The sequence below is a fragment of the Ochotona princeps genome, chromosome 6 (genome assembly GCF_030435755.1).
Source record: "Ochotona princeps isolate mOchPri1 chromosome 6, mOchPri1.hap1, whole genome shotgun sequence".
Lineage (NCBI taxonomy): Eukaryota > Metazoa > Chordata > Mammalia > Lagomorpha > Ochotonidae > Ochotona > Ochotona princeps.
This window is the reverse complement of record NC_080837.1, coordinates 74,554,804-74,570,918: the sequence shown is the minus strand read 5'-3', so window position 1 is coordinate 74,570,918 and position 16,115 is coordinate 74,554,804. Positions and strand designations below refer to the sequence as shown.

The window sequence follows — 16,115 nt, the reverse complement described above, 5'->3', positions numbered from 1 at the left end:
CAGGGCAGCAAGATCCACTGAACTCATCCATATCACTTGGCAAGTTTTGTAATTTAATAACAAGACTATGGCTACTTACTGGCGTGTCCTCGTTCGGACCAAGGTCAACTTCTTCGCCTTCCAATAAGTATTTTCCCCAGTCAAAATCATCTTTCTTTTCTAAAATGCAACAGAAGAGTCTTATCAGCGTTATCATAAATGTTTCTCTGCAACTTTAGGACAGAAGTCTTAAAAAATCACTATGAACACACTCAAGAAATGAAAAGTTCCAAATTAGTGAGATACAGTAAATGGACAACACATTTGCACAACTTAATTAACTCACTTTCAAATGTGAGCTTTCTCGTCATATAACTGAAAGTAATTTAGCCAAGTAGAACTCAAGTTTCACATGAAAGTTTGCAACTGCTATTATATCCAAAGAAATAGAAATACATTACTATTGCACCTTTTTTTTTTTTTTACCACTTTCAATAAAAACAGTAACGAAATCTGTTTCCCAACTATTTTTTGTACAACAAACTGGCCACATACCCGCTTCTTCGTCTCTTGGCGTTTCCACGTAAGTGCTGTTTGAAGGAGAATCAGACAGACAGAGCAGCAGCGACAGCAGGGAGTAATGTGTGTCTGTCTGCAAAGGAACAAATGCAGACGCCGAGTCTAAGGGGCGCACTTTCTGAACCAGGTAACGGATGCCCCATGACAGTCACTGACCAATCTCACCCCTCGTTTGAGAAAACATGCATAATACCTAAATAGATGCTGATTTCTGAACTTTCTCAAGCTTAAATGTGTACACACAAGGAACCTCAAGGCCTGTCAGGTTTCAGTCCTGTGTCCCTAACAAGCATAAGGCATTTGTGTGATGATGAATTTTTCTTCCACAACAGGTGAAATGCCTTTAGGTCTGGAATTATTCTCTCATTGCATTATGTACCGTGAAGCTTACACATGTCCAATAGTTTAACACATCTGTACAGACTTTATCTGACCAGTCCTGTGAATAAAATCGAAACTCTCCATCAATCTTTGATCATCATAAACTTAGTTTTATACCTGTGAGTTCATCTGTGTAGTAAACTCCCCCCAAATATTTACATTTGGAATTTCAAGAAACTATGCTGAAATATCCTCCATAAAGATTATACTACACACACACACATATACACACATTTACAACTACAAATGGTCTGGTGATAAGTATAGGTACAGAACACTGAAACAACCCAGAGTCCAGAAATACATCCTTACATTCAAGGTGGACTGTTCTTTGACAAAGTTGTCAAAGCTAATCTGACAGGTAAAGAATAGCCTTTGTCAATAAATGGTATTAGGACAACTGCATATGCCTTTGTAAAATATTTAAGCCCTGTCCTTACAGCATACGCAACGATGGACTGCAGATCTAAATGCAAGTGTCATTATTCTAAAAAGACTTATGATGGGGTTTTGTGCAGATAAACCCATTGTTAAGTTGAAAATACTCTAAGCCGAAACGTTTTTACACCCAACCTACCAAACATAGCCTAGCCTAGATTAAATGTGCTGTTAACCAGGCAAAAGGATTTACTCTAAAACCTACTTAAATAACATGTTGAATATACCACATAACTTGTTAAATATGAAGAAACTTTCAAAAGGTCATAGGAAATGCATACTATGAAGATTCTGCATGGTTTTTTGCTTCAAAATAAACTCATACTAACTTGCCACAACATGTCCAACTTGATCTGCTGAGGAACTGAGGGGGCTAAGATATCAGCAACATGAATTCTACTATCACTGAAACAAGCAGCATTCCAGTTTTGCTGAAGCTGGGGTGGAAAAGGCAAGATGACTGCTGCTTCATGAGGAATGTATGGGGCAAAGCCCCAAAGACATGAGCAGTTTATAAATGCTAACCGATTTTAGGAAAGTGCCAAATAACGTTGAGTAGGAAACCTGCAGGGCAGGCCAACCACATCAAGTTATGAAGGCGAAATTCATCTTGTTTGTGTCCTAAATTAAAATGATTGACCCTTAACTGCAGAACTGATAGCCAACATCAGACATCGGAATTGGTTCATTTTACACAATTCTGAGTGAAACTTAAAGGTGTTCAGTGGGTGCCATTGTTATACCCAGACCAGCTTAACAACAGACATTTAAAAAAAATTATTTGTTTATTTATTTGAAAGGGAGAGCTACAGAGACAGAGGAGACAGAGACCTTCCGATGGCTGGTCCTCTCCCCGGTGGCCCAGCGCTGGCCTACGGGCCTGCACGTGGGTCACCCCCCGTGTGGCAGGTGCGTTCCTCCCCGCATGTCTCTGCCAAGCAGGGACAGTGGAAGCTCTGCCTGGTCTCTCCCACACTTAGCTCCTCACACCTTATCCCTTGCTAATTCAATGGGTGTCATAACCTGTGCACGCTGCAGGCGTCCTGCAGCTCCTTGTAGTGACTCACCGTGCCCACGTGGCCTTGAAGACACCTGACACCACATCAAAGTGCACCGGGTGCCCACCAAGCATGTGTGGGCAGTTATGACAACCCAGGGCTAAGAAGCCAGTGCAAGCTTTAGAGAATCTACATGGGGCTGCTGGTGCCAATCTCTGGTCTTAACTTCCTCAGTGGGTCGGGGTAAGACAAGGACAGACAAGAACACACCCTCTCTGTCACCCCAAGCCCGAGGCATATCCAGCCTGAGGGCAATACGGAAGTCACTTTCCAGGAGATTCTGCTGTGGCCACCGGACCAGGTTAAAACCAGGAGCGTCTTACGTACACTCCTGTGGGACAGTGATGACCGTATACCTTCTTTCTAGCACTGGCAACAAGCGACAATGACCACATTGGACACAGTGAAACACACACCCGAGTCCCGGGAAGCGAGGCTCACCTTTGTCTCACTTACGCCAGGCAGGCAAGAATTTAGGAATTTTTCAGTTAATCTCTTCCAGCTAGCAGCCTTGCTGAGATCGGAATGAATGATGAATTTTTCATAAATTCTAAAATGTTAAAAAAAAATCAGAAATATGTGTTAACAAAAAGATCCACGGAAGTGCATGTATTTCTGAGTGTGCACACACAGACACACAAAGCCAACTCACCCTTCAATGGTTTTCTCTATTTTGTGGCTGTTGACATCCAAGAAACGATGAAACCTAATAAAAATAAAGCGCGACCCTTAGGTCAGTTCTGTCGCCTGGCTGGGCAGTCCTGTGTCACAGCTCTCAGCACCCTCAGACGTGCCCAGGGTGTACCTCTCCTCCCCTACCTACACCCTCCGACAATCCCTCCCTCGGACACAGGTGTGGTCCACGCGCCCCTGCCCTGTGGGCCAGCTGCTATGACTTCCCACAGACAGATTCAAGCCAGCACAGCGCACCTTGCCTCAGGCGCTCCCAACCTTGGCCGTGGCAGGGGTAAGGCGGGGGGAAGAGATGCGAAGACTAACCCCTGCATACAGCTTTGAAATCCACAACACGAAAGACCAAGAAAACTCACTAGGCTAAAATACAGTTGTCAAATTAACGCATTTAAAAGCAGGATCTAGCAGTGACCCCAGTAAACTGCCATTAAAGTAACAGCAAACAAAATTCAGCAATATCTGCATAGTTCTAATATGATAGGTGGTTTCCAGTGCTGACCAATCACAGCTAAACTAAAACTACAATGGTTTGTTGCTTCCATTCATAACTGATGGAAGTACTACTTTTTAGTTAGAGGTTGGTATAACATTTTTAAAAAATATTATTTTACTTCAAAGTTGGAGTTAGAGAGACAGAGGAGGAGACAGAAAGATCTTCCGTCTGCAGGTTTACCGCCTAAATGGCTGCAACAGCCAGAGGTGAGCTCATCCAAAGCTGGGAGCCAGGAGTTTCTTCTGGGTCTCCTAAGTGGGTGCAGCGGCCTGAGGCTCTGGGCTGTCCTCTGCTGCTTTCCCAGGTCACAAGCAGGGAGCCGGATGGGAAGTGGAGCAGCTGGGACTCAAACCGGCGCCTATCTGGGATGCTGCCGCATGCAGGTGGAAGGGTTTAGCTTGCTATGCCACCACACCAGCCCTGTGATTTTTTTTTTTTTTTTTCAATTTCTCATCCAAATCTCCAAGTTTCTGAACACTACTTCTGGGCTCTCAGGTTAAGAACCCATCTTTATGTATCACACTGCAGTCAAGGTTGGTCTTTTTCTTTCTTGAGGCTAGAGGCTGTGTTTTGCTTGTCTCTGAATTTCCAGGGCCTAAAACATGGTCCCAATGTTTCAAAATGTAAGCATGAATCATTCATTTCTTTGGTGAATTAAATCTTCACAAAATTACAGCTTGACCTCCTCAACTCTTTCAGGTATTAGTACCAAAGCCAACCATGTGTGTTATAAAGGACTAAATTAACTAGCGGCCCATTTAATTCCATCCCAATCAGTGGCTGAGTGGAATATCACTTCACCTGTCATGTTTAGTGACCGCGTGTGTAAAAGGAGATAATAATTTCTACTGCCTCCGCAATGCAGTAACTGGCCGTCTGACTACTGCCAAATAAGAGACACGAACAGGAAGGTTTACTTGGGACAGAGCACTGAAGTCTCTCTGTTATTCGATCTGTTTCAGGCACTGCTGCTATTTCTCCAAATGGCACTGAAGAACTGCGCTTTAGGTGTGGGCATGTGGCAGAGCGGCTAAGGCTCCACTTGGGGCACGAGCTTTGGCTTCCCACGCAGCCTGCTGTTACCGCACACCCAGGGGGCGGCAGGTGAGCGCAGCGCATGGGCACCGGGAGCCAGGTCCAGCCTCCTGGTCCAGCTCTGGCTGCTGTGGGCATTCGGGAACCGAACCAGCAGAATGGAACCTCTCTCTCTCTCACTGAATCTGTAAGCTCTCCTATTCTTGCAAACCAAGCATCCCTGGTTTTGCAACACTGTCCATTATGCAGGATTTCCATGGAAATCAAACAGGCAGTATCCTAACACGGGATGCCCAACCAAAAAAAAGTTCTGTGTCATTTACTCCTTCCAGACTCAAAATCAGGAACTCGGCCTCCACCTAATGACTCGGCACCGATCTTGCACGTTCCTTCTGGGATGTGACCCGAGCCCAGCCTCCCCCGAGCAGGGTGAGGGGACGGAGAGGCGCGCGTTGGGCGCCGACAGACCCCGGGCGGCCCGAGGCCCCCCGGCACGCACCTGAAGTTGGACCAGGCGAAGTTGAGGGCGAGCTGGAAGTTGGGGTCGGCCTCGTCCCGCAGCCCGCTGAGCCGCCGCACCAGCTCGCGCACGTCGCGCTCCTGCTGCCGCTCCAGGCGGCTCCAGCTCGGGCCCGGCCGGGCCATGGCAGCTCGCCGGCGCCGATTGCCGTTCTCGCGAGAACACGGGCTTCCGCGGCGCCCAGCCTCCGCGAGCCAGCCGCAGTTCTCGCGAGACTTCCCAAGTGGGAATGAATGGGGTGGTCGCGGGTCGGGAGTTTTGAGCGCTAATAATAATAATACTAATAGTAGTCATAGTAACAGTGATTACCGTCATCGTGGTCGTCTCCAGTTAATCCTCCAGCGTAGCCTTCCTGGGTACCGCCGTGGCATCGGCTGCTCTTCCTTCTCCAAGCTTTAATTCCTGTGTCCTGTTACCGAGCCATCTTTTCCACTCCAGCCTCAGCCGCCACCTGTGGGCTTCTAACCCTCCAGTCTGCATTTGGACTCGAGTATTCTTGACATCCCAAGCCCACTGTTTAGCTGCTCCCTGGACCTCTGCCCAGAGAAACGTGTATGTATGTTTACGTAAAGAGTGGTACATTTCCTGACGTATTACCTGTTGCACCTGCTGGAGGGTTTTTGCTCACAGCCAACTACCAGCACTTTTATTCCTAGTTACCAGGACCACGCAAAGTCTCAGTGAATTTAGGAAGCAACGAACAAACAGCTTTGTGGAAGGTTCACACAACATTCAGCTACATTCACACCCTCCTTTCCCTGTCAATCTTGCGTCGCCAATTTTCTTGCTGGAGATAGGAACCCGTAGCACCATTCCCCTGCACCTACTTGGAACTCGGTGATGCTCCACTCCTCCTGGTTCTGTACGGTTGTTGACAATGCCTGGTTTCTGAGTTGTTCCTGGAGTATGTCTTGCCCCTTGCCTCAGGCTGGGCCCCAAAAATCTCATCCTGGGGTCTTTGGCTCCAGCCTCCATCACTTCTACTCACCTGTCCCCCAGGACCAGATGGGGCCGCCTCAACCCCCAGCGTGTGCAGAAGTTTTCTGGACCTCAGATTAGGGGTCACGGGGTAGGCCAAGTCTGCGTGTTGGACACATGTCCTGTGCCCTGTAGAGTGGGTTGTAGGGGACCTCCGCTCACTGGATTCCTAGAGCGACTCTCCTCAGCTCTGCTGTGACAACCAGAGGGTCTCCAGGCCTTGCCAGGTGCCTTTTGGGGGCGCAAAATCATCCCTGGGGAACAGCAGCTAGCCTCCAGGACAAACCCCAAACTTGTGAGCAATAGTATTCGGGGACTTTTGCATCTTTGCCTCACCTAACTTGGGTGCAGGTGTTCAAGCACTTAGGCCATCCTCCACTGCCTTCCCAGGCACATGAACAGGGAGCTGGGCCAGAAGTGGAGCAGCTGGGACTTGAACCAGCACCCATATAGGATGCTGGTGCCGTAGGGGGAGGCACCAGCTTCACTCCACTGTTTTCTATGGGCACAGAGACACTGTCCAAGGAAGGGTCCATGTCACTGGACAAGCTGTGGCCTGAATCATTCTTCTCCAGGGACCACACATCCCAGCCACCACCAAATGTCCCATGGTGGATGAAGACCCAGAGAACGGGCCAGCCTCCCTGGGGCCTCAGACACTGGCAACTCAGTTTCTAAATGACCACTCCGTGATGAAACACACTTACTCGCACTGCCTTCGGGTTCAGCATTTACATTCCTGAGGCTTAATAACCACGTGGGCGGTCGGTGTGCTGCTGGGCTGTTAGAACTTGTATATGTGTAGGGCATGTGCGCTTAAACACATCCTGGCCACAGGTTATTTTGTCAGTTATATACTCTACGAATTGCTTCATCCATCTCTGATTTAAACTCCACCTGTGGCGTGTTTTCATCATCCCAACGTTTTAAATTCTGTTGCATACAACTTTGAACACCTCAAAAGGAGGTCATTAAAATTCTCAGGAATAGAAAACGTGTGTCCATTAATCAAGAGGAAGTTCATACTATAGAGGAATTGGACATTATGGTTGAAACCTGAAACCTGCCTGAAGCAGATTGGAATAAAAGGTACACTGAGACAAGATGAGAAAAGCAGATGAATGACTCAGGATCCAGAAATACATACAGTCAAGAAAGGTGCAAGGAGTTCCCAAGGACGTATAGCTGTTCCTACATTTAAAAAAAGCGCAACATCCCCAGGCCTCAAGCCTTTCCCCAGAGCTGGGACTTGAAGCAACTGCTGTAGTCTCTGGAGTGGGAATGTGGCCAGGTGTGACCTCCCTACTGTTCCTCTCCGCTGGGCCTGTGCCAGACCCTGCAGGTGGACTTGGAGACATTTCTGTATGGGCTGGGGTGGAACTTTAAATAATTTGTAGGAAAGAAGAAATTAAAAGCTTTTAAGAATCATATTCAAAAAAAGTTTGTCCATGCATCATGAAGTCTTTGAAGGCTTCATGTATGCAGGGGTTTCAACTTATATGTATATATCTATACACACACACACACACACACACACACACACATATATTCATTGGTCACCGGAACACTTACCTTGCTTCATTTTACATGAACTTTTTGAAGTACTCTGGTTTTCTGAAGTCGCAGCCCAAGGCCAGGGAACTCTCCAGCCAGCCGCCACAGGGGATTTCGGAAATGCTCTGAGGAGCCAGCATGGACCATGACCATACCGATGGAGGCCGGGGCGGGGCAGCGGGCACCCTTCCACTCCTCGCTGCTGCCCCGAGGGAGGCAGAGCATCCATCCATCTGGTCAGGCCCTGCAGTGCGCCCCCTGCTGGCAGCCCACCTGCCCGGGCCAGTCCTGGGCACCTGAAGGGACAGTAAGCACAAGGGGTTACAGCCAGCTTGCGATGCCCTACCCTGGGCTCTGTACTCACAGGGCTGGTCCTGGCCTCTGGAGGAAATTGGGAAACTTTCATGATACCAGGACCTGTGTAGGGTAAGAGCCAGCTGAGCTTCCCTTCCAGGCCAGAGAGGCACGTGGGAACCTCTGACGGTTACCTGGGTGGAGAACCACAGCCAGACCCAGGTGCTTCTCCCACAGCGCTGCCCGCTCGACGGCCGCCATCTTCACAGGGAGAACTTACCACGTTTCCTCCTGCGCATTCACCTTCTCCACCCAGTGTCCTGGGGCTGGACCTACGGTGGCCCTCAGGCCTCCCTGATGACCTGGATTTGGACTTTACTTCCAGGTGGAACAGCACCTTAACACAATGCCTTTTGATGCCCTGGGAGTCCCCTAGACTCACCAAGTTTCCTGTGGGACTGGACCCTGCACATGTACCAGGGAATCGTGTATCATGTATACATGTACCATGTATCAGCGAAGTGGCCCTGTGAGCGAAGGTGCCTGCCTGTCTGGGCACTTGCAAACTGCTCCGGCTGCACATCCACCCTCAGGCCCTGCATTCCTCGCCTCCAGAGAACACTTGCAGGTGCCTAATGACCAGGTCCCAGGATGTCCCGCACCTGGCAGGCCAAGTGGAGCCCATGTTGGCCCCGTCCACCTGGCTGGCAGGATGTGTTGGGGCATTGGACGGGCTGGCCAAGGCTGGCCGAAGGCATTTCTCAGTCTCTCTCCAGGCTGGCAGTCACTGCCCCATCTGGTCCAGCTGTGAAGAATGGGGACCAGGGAGGACGGCGGAGATCACCGCTGTATATCTCCTCTCTCCCATTTCCACACTTGGCACACACATGGTCTGTCACTCGGGGATGACCTCTCACTCACACCTTCTGTATTATGCTTTTTAAAAGGAAAAGCAGAGAGAGATTGTGTATCCACAGGTTCATTCCTCCAAATGCCCACATTGGGCCAAGGATAAAACCAGGAGCCAGAATTACCTCTGTGTGTCTGGGACCCAGGACTTCAGCCGCCATCGCTGCCTCCTGGCTGCTGAGTTGGCAGCTGGATCAGAAGCAGATGTGGAGGCAGGACTGGCGGTCTCAGGCCCTCCAATACGGGACACAGGTACCCCATAGAGGGCTTAGCCCAGGATGGCACAATGCCCACCTCTTCATTTCTTTCTATCACAGTGATAACTTCTCCAAATAAGGAAGCCCAAACCATCTGACCACTTAATAAAGCATGTCCCTAACCTATGCAAGAGCAGGGTATACTTCAACAAGGCATTTTATTGTGTTTCTCTGTAGTTCTTGCTCCCAGCCAGAAACTGATAACTGTCTTTCAAGCTGGCCTTCTAGCCTCTTTTCCCAGCTTAGGAAAATGCTGTAAAACTCTTACTTTAAGACATTAAATTTTCATTGAGGTATTCTAAGTGTTTATACAGTATTCAAAATTTTACCTTACCTGTAAATGACTTTTGAAAATAAAACTTCTACCTGTCCTGAAAAATGTGCATACATGCGTATGATTAAAACAATCTTTGTGTTTAGGAAACGCTGTTTCCTAATGTTTGCAATGTTTAAGGTGACTGGGTGCCACCTAGCGTTCAATGTTTGCAACTAATAAATTTATAAATCTAAAGTTGGTATTGAAACCCAGGTTCTTGGACAGAGGATTAACCTTCGAAGTATGAGTATCTATTATGTTTAAGAGATTTTTCTGGTTTCTTGAAAAGCAGAGAGAGAGGGGGAGAGAGAGAGGGAGAGAGAGAGAGAGAGAGAGAAGGAAAGGCGCTCCTCACTTCCCAAATGACCTCAACAGCAAGATATATTGTGCTTAACAATATTTTGTAGAACCTTGCTAGAATTTATGTTCTACAGAGATAGAATACTACCACCTGTGGTTTTCCACTACTTTATCATTCAACCTTTGATTTGCAAGATGTCCCTGTGTTGTTGTAGGCAGCCATAATTCATTTTCATTGCTCTATAGATAATATATTCTGTGAAGATTTCGTCAGCAGATCACACTGCACTATTTTGTGATCAGTGTCATTCAGTATCTTATGAGTTAGGTGCTCATGTGTAAAAGCATATTTTTTTATTTTTTAAGAAACATTTCTAGGGCCCGGCGGCGTGGCCTAGCGGCTAAAGTCCTCGCCTTGAAGGCCCCGGGATCCCATATGGGCGCCGGTTCTAATCCCGGCAGCTCCACTTCCCATCCAGCTCCCTGCTTGTGGCCTGGGAAAGCAGTCGAGGACGGCCCAATGCATTGGGACACTGCACCCGCGTGGGAGACCCGGAAGAGGTTCCAGGTTCCCGGCTTCGGATCGGCACGCATCGGCCCGTTGCGACTCACTTGGGGAGTGAATCATCGGACGGAAGATCTTCCTCTCTGTCTCTCCTCTGTGTATATCTGGCTGTAATAAAATGAATAAATCTTAAAAAAAAAAAAAAAAAAAAAAAAGAAACATTTCTAGCAATGGGGCTGTTGAGTGTTAGAAATGCTAATATTTGGTTTTCAAATAAGAGGTATTTCAGCTCTCTAGGGCTGCCTTATCAGTTTCAAACTTCATTGCTAAAAGAAGCAGGTGTTTATTTTCCTGCTATTTGGAGACCAAAGTGTGAAAGGCTGTCCCCCCCCGGGGGGGTAGTGAAAAACATACTCATTACCTCTTCCTTGCTTCATTCTGCAAATCTCCTCAAACGGCTGCAATGGCTGGAGCTTGGCTGATCCGAAGCCAGGAGCCAGGAGCTTCTTCCAAGTCTCTCATGTAGGAGTAGGGTCCCAAGGCATTGGGCCGTCCTCGACTGCTTTCCCAGGCCACAAGCAGGGAGCTGGATGGGAGTGGGGCAGCAGGGACTTGAACTGGTTCCCATATGCTGGCACTGCAGGTAAAGGGTACTACAGCACTGTGTCAGCCCCATGCCTGCATCTTTACATAGCATTATCGTGTGTGTGTATGTGTGTGTGTGTGCGTTCTTTACAGGACAACAATCCGGAGGGTTGTTGAAAGGATATGATCTAGAGACAAGCAAGTAAAGGTGGAAAGGGGGCACTAGAAATTGCTCTGTAGTTTCTAAAATTCTCAAACATGATTATTTCAAATGATCCTCAAATCAATTCTATATAATATATTTTTTTAGTCCTGTGTTTAGAAATTGAAAAGCTCCCAGAGCGGGGCCTAGGATCAAGGTGTTCAGAGCTAGAGTCCAGACCCAAGATCTTTCCGGGATTCAGGTAGAATAATTTCCATGAACACAACGGTTAGCTGCGCTCCAGTGGATGGCCACCCAGACACTTTTTTTTGTTAAAACATCTGGTAACATCAACTGTTTAAAATAGATTTTACTTTATATTCACCCCACCTTGTATTACAAATATAATACTCCTCTGGCTATGTTTCCTGAAAATTCTGAAAACAACTACAGCATGCTCATTTTAAACTGATGACATCACGTGCAGCCGAGAGCTTTGGAGAGCCGAGCTTTCCCGCTGGCAGGCCTGGCTCTGCACAGGGTTCCCTGGGAAGGCACTTCTCCATTTTCTCACTGAGAATTTGGTTTCTCTCATAGCTGCTGCCAGACAGGCGCTGCAGCTTTGCCTTGTGAATTCAGTCACAGATACAAAAGCCCAAACAAGATTCCTTCAAAGCAACACTAACTTTTATAGGATCATGTTTGTTCACTTCATCTATGCCACCATTACTTAAAATGTATTACTTTTTAAAGCATTTTTGTAGAAAATATTTAGATTACAGCATCTCATTTCAAATATAACTGCCAAAAATATTTGAACACTTGTGAAGGTTTTCACAGGACATTCTACTTGCTTTCAGGGTCAGGCAATATTTTATTGCGATGGTATTTCCCAGAGAGGCAGGGAGAGGAAGAATATTCCAGACATAAGAGAATGGTGAGGAAGTCACATATTTGCAGCTCCTGTGGCTGGATTATTGAGCTGACATGAATACAGGACTCAGATCACAGCGGGGGTTCCTGCCTGTGTTCAGGCAAGGGCAACTGGACTGGCTGGTGTGTTAGCGTCTCGCGAAAGGACAGAGCATCATTAGGCTTCAGAGAACAACTAAGAAATGAAAGACCCTGGAGAAAGTGAGAAGAGGGCACGGCCAAAGTGTGGCTGAGAAACAGCTGCGGTGGAGTGCAATGATCTATAAGTAGGAAGGTACGAAGCGGTTTAAGCTAGTGATTTTTTTTTTCAGTAGGGAAGTTTTAGCCATTGACAAGGGCCTGTGTCGAGGGAGATGGTGGTACAGGCTCTCACAGTGTGAGGCCAGAGCTGGGCAGTGGTCACTGACACACGGACCCCCTGCCCAAATCTGTTCACTAGCTTTGGTCACCTATTCTTAGGGAGAATGAAGAAAGGAGAACAGAAAGGTGTAACACTCCCTCGTCTTGTTACCAAGTTAATGGAAGTGACTTCTGTTTCAAGAGCATTGGAAAAAGAAAAGGTATTTCCTCTAGTGTAAGACATAAGCTCACAACCAAATCAGAGAGTTTTCAATTGTATCTAGGCAACTATAGTTATAGGGGAGACGTGGACAGGGTTGACACAAAGTTCCCCAAGTGATGACAGAGCTCCAAGAACATTTTTCCACACTTTTTAAAATGCTACGCTTGCCGCTTGGAATCAAGTCAGAAATATGAAGTTTCTAAGCAATACAACCAGAGAAAGTGCTTAGGGCTCGAGTCACTTTTAAAGTAAAATAAACAGACGACTGTCACGCTAGCACTGCCCAGGTGGATTGCGTTTCTGGTGACTGCATCATACTGATAACGACAACCTCTGCAGTCCCGATACAAGCCAGGCACGAGGGAAGTGCGAGTGCTCAGCTGTCACCTTCTGGCACTTTCTTACAGTGTGTTCTGTTGAGCTTTGCTACTGTTGGTTCTGAGACCTTACCAGGGGATTCCTGGGAAGCAATTAACCAAATGGACCATGGATTCTAGAACAATGGCAGTGATGCCTGAATGCTGGGGAGGCAGGAACAGACTTTGGCCCGGCCAGACAGGTGGACAGTGCTTTCATGGTGACCACTGAGAATGGTCAGGAATGTTTCACATTTGCCTTGAAACGTCTCCCCTATTGGCATTTCTGTAAGCCTCCCATCGGCTGCTTATGGGTAAGAGTTGAAGGGACACCAAAATATGGACAGTTTATGTATTGTTAGAAACCTTGAAACCTCACACTGTTGAGAGCAGATTCCTCCAGAAGCGGGCAGAATGACACGGCTGGGGTGTGGAATGGGCTAAGAGCAGGGAAGACAAGTGTGAGGGTAGTCACCCTGCAGGAGGAGACTGCACGGAGAGACCAGGATGTGGGATGCCAATAGACGGGGGACGGGTGGGCATCCTCGGTCACCTCCACTCTTGCTGTGTCAAGTTTGGCTTTGCTGCTACACAACACCTCAAGGTACCATGTGCTATGACCAAGCATGTCAGACTTGGACAGTCAGCAATCCTGCCTTCCAGAGGCAGCCTCCAGACCTCCACACCCCTACTGACTTCAGGACTGTTCAAGATGCTCAGATCTCTCTCTCTCTATCTGTCTCACTCACACACACCCAATAACCATGAGAACATAAAACAGAAATAATGATGACCCTAACCAAAATCTTAATATAGGATAGAAACACCCCAAAATGCCAAGAGCTAGCTACACTGACAGGTGGTAACTGATTCCAAAATAAAAGTATTTTGAGGGCCTGGTGTGGTAGCCTGGTGGCTAAAGTCCTTGCCTTGCACGCGCCGGGATCCCATATAGGCGCTGGTTCATGTCCTGGCTGCTCTACTTCCCATCTAGCTACCTGCCTATGCAATGGCAAAGCAATCGAGGACAGCCCAAAGCCTTGGGACCCCGCACCCACATGGGAGCCCAGAAAGAAGCTCCGGGCTCCTGGCTTTGGATTGGCTCAGCTCTGGCTGTTGTGGCCACTTGGGGAGTAAATCAGCAGATGGAAGATATTTCTGTCTCTCTTTGCTCTGTAAATCTGCTTTTCCAATAAAAAGTGAATAAATATTTTTTAAAAAAGTATTTTGAATAATACTGCTTTACTAAAATGCATGCATATTCCCTTTCTGGTGCTATGCCCTCAGGCTATGCATCTGGGAACGCCACTCTTTTAATCTTGTTCTAGACTAATGCTGCCATGCACAGAGACCAGGGACCTGGAAAACTGGAAAAAGCCCTTCCACACCATTAGCGTTCTCACCTAAAAGGGCAATGTCCCATAGGTTCTGAAAAACTACCAAAGAACCGTGAAAACACAGACTGGAGGATTCAGGGCACATTTTCAGGGTAAATAAAGAAGTTCTTGCGGATGAACTGATATATTAATGTGCTGGCGTTGTGAAGCCAGGATTCTCTTCAACACTGCTCTGCAGAGAACATTCTGGGCTTTGCTGTTGCTGAGTGGAAGTCTGAGAGCCGTGCTGGTTCCTTGAGCCCCTACACAAAGCCCCAGAACCAATGCATGCTTTAAATAGCTTGTTCTGTTTCTCACTTTGAGCTTACTGAGGCAGGAACGCTGGCTGGGGGCTTGTAACCCAGGCAATCAGGCATCCTCCAGTTTGAGCTGTAGCAGCCAAGATTCTTCTTGTGTTTCCGCTCATTGTGACCTACCCCGTCAGTGCGAGTCAAATCGTATTTCCTTTCACTGACACAGCCCTGTTTTAGGACATGCAGAATTTATTCATTTTCCTGGACATGGGGAATCTCAAGAAATTCAACAGCTGGCTGCAGAAAAATCAGTGGGGTTGGATTTCCATGTCACTTAATTTTCCCTTGTTATTTAATTTCATCTCTCACACAGGCAAATCATCACATTTTTTCAGATGAGTCAGGCAGGAAATCAAATCTTGCTTCGGTTCAGTTTATACTTCCCTCCGTTTAATTATCTTAGTCATATGAGCTCTCCTCCCAGAGGAGCCCCTGCTGGAGCATCTAATTAACAACAACCCCATGGATGAGAAAGCGCCCACTGGTACCGCAGCATCTGCTGCACGGTTCCAAGTCCCTCCTGGGGACACAGCTTGAGTTTGAGCCCAGCATCTTGGGCTGCTTTCTAACTCTTTTCATTTTGGCAAGTTTTCATTAATGGGGCACTTCAGAAAACTCATGGAAAATGAAGTTAAAGGACAAGTTTATCTTGATGCAAAAAAAATTTTTTTAGAAAAGATCCATGCGTAGGAGATATCTTAAAAAGAAAACAAAAGTATATTATGAAAACTGTGTAAATTTCAAAATTTTTTTTCCATCAAAAGAAACTTCTCCTTAATTCCATGTTCCCAGGAACCGTTGGATGTGCTCTGGATGCAGCTGTGCCTGAAGCATTCTGGGAAGCAGGTCAGAGCTCCCATAGACATGAACAAAAAATTGCAAAGGTTTACTTGCATTTTCTTTCTGAATTTTCTCTCTTTCATAACTCGTTAAGATCATGTGACCCTGCGGGTTGTGCAGCTTGGGACTATTTGTAGTTAGGAAGGAATAAATGTCAGAGGCTTTTCTTGTGTTTCTGAAAAGCTCAAGTCCATGAACAAGACGATGCTGTGTGTCCAAGAGAGGGAGTGGAGAGACAGACAAGGTTCTGGGGAGTAAGATGAGAGGCAGGAGGTATTGCTGAGGATTAATGGGATGGAAGGATTGGAGTGTTGCTGTCCCACCTGTGGGGAATGGGACTGCAAAAGAGCTGCGTGGCAAGGAGCAGGTAGGGAAGCAGTCCGAAGCAAGCTGACAGCATGGTCCGTGTGGAGAGGCAGGGCTCTGCAGGTGGACCAACGCTGAAGTACCCTGCATTGTCATGGCAGGGTGTAGAGAAGATAGAGAGAGAGGGGAAATCTGTGGAGGTGACCTGACCCTGGCCGCGGGTCCCAGCCCCTTTACCGTCACGTGGGGAGCCTTCCACTCGCTGTTACCGTCACGTGGGGAGCCTTCCACTCGCTGCTCGTCTCCTCTGTGTCCGGCAGCCTGTGCTCTGGGACCGGGCACAATCCAAAGCACACACAGAGAAGGGCTGCGACTCCGCCGTGCAGCCACGGTGGGGGCCCGAGGACACACA

At 47.5% G+C, this 16,115-nt stretch overlaps 1 protein-coding gene across 3 annotated transcripts in view; it reads right to left on the bottom strand.

Annotated features, from left to right (window-relative positions):
- TUBGCP5 (tubulin gamma complex component 5) overlaps positions 1-5,336 on the bottom strand; it is a 31,548-nt gene extending 26,212 nt beyond the window's left edge. For 2 of the 3 annotated variants that reach the window (XM_058666503.1, XM_058666504.1), the window contains exons 1-5: positions 5,156-5,336; positions 3,088-3,141; positions 2,877-2,985; positions 535-631; positions 80-159 (exon numbers count right to left, since the gene is read on the bottom strand). In XM_058666503.1, the coding sequence (XP_058522486.1) occupies positions 80-159; positions 535-631; positions 2,877-2,985; positions 3,088-3,141; positions 5,156-5,301 (486 nt within the window). In that variant the 5' untranslated portion in view covers positions 5,302-5,336. Of the gene's footprint in view, positions 1-79; positions 240-534; positions 632-2,876; positions 2,986-3,087; positions 3,142-5,155 lie in introns of those variants that run through there. The other variant, XM_058666502.1, reaches the window with a different exon arrangement.
- Between the last annotated feature and the right edge of the window lie 10,779 nt (positions 5,337-16,115).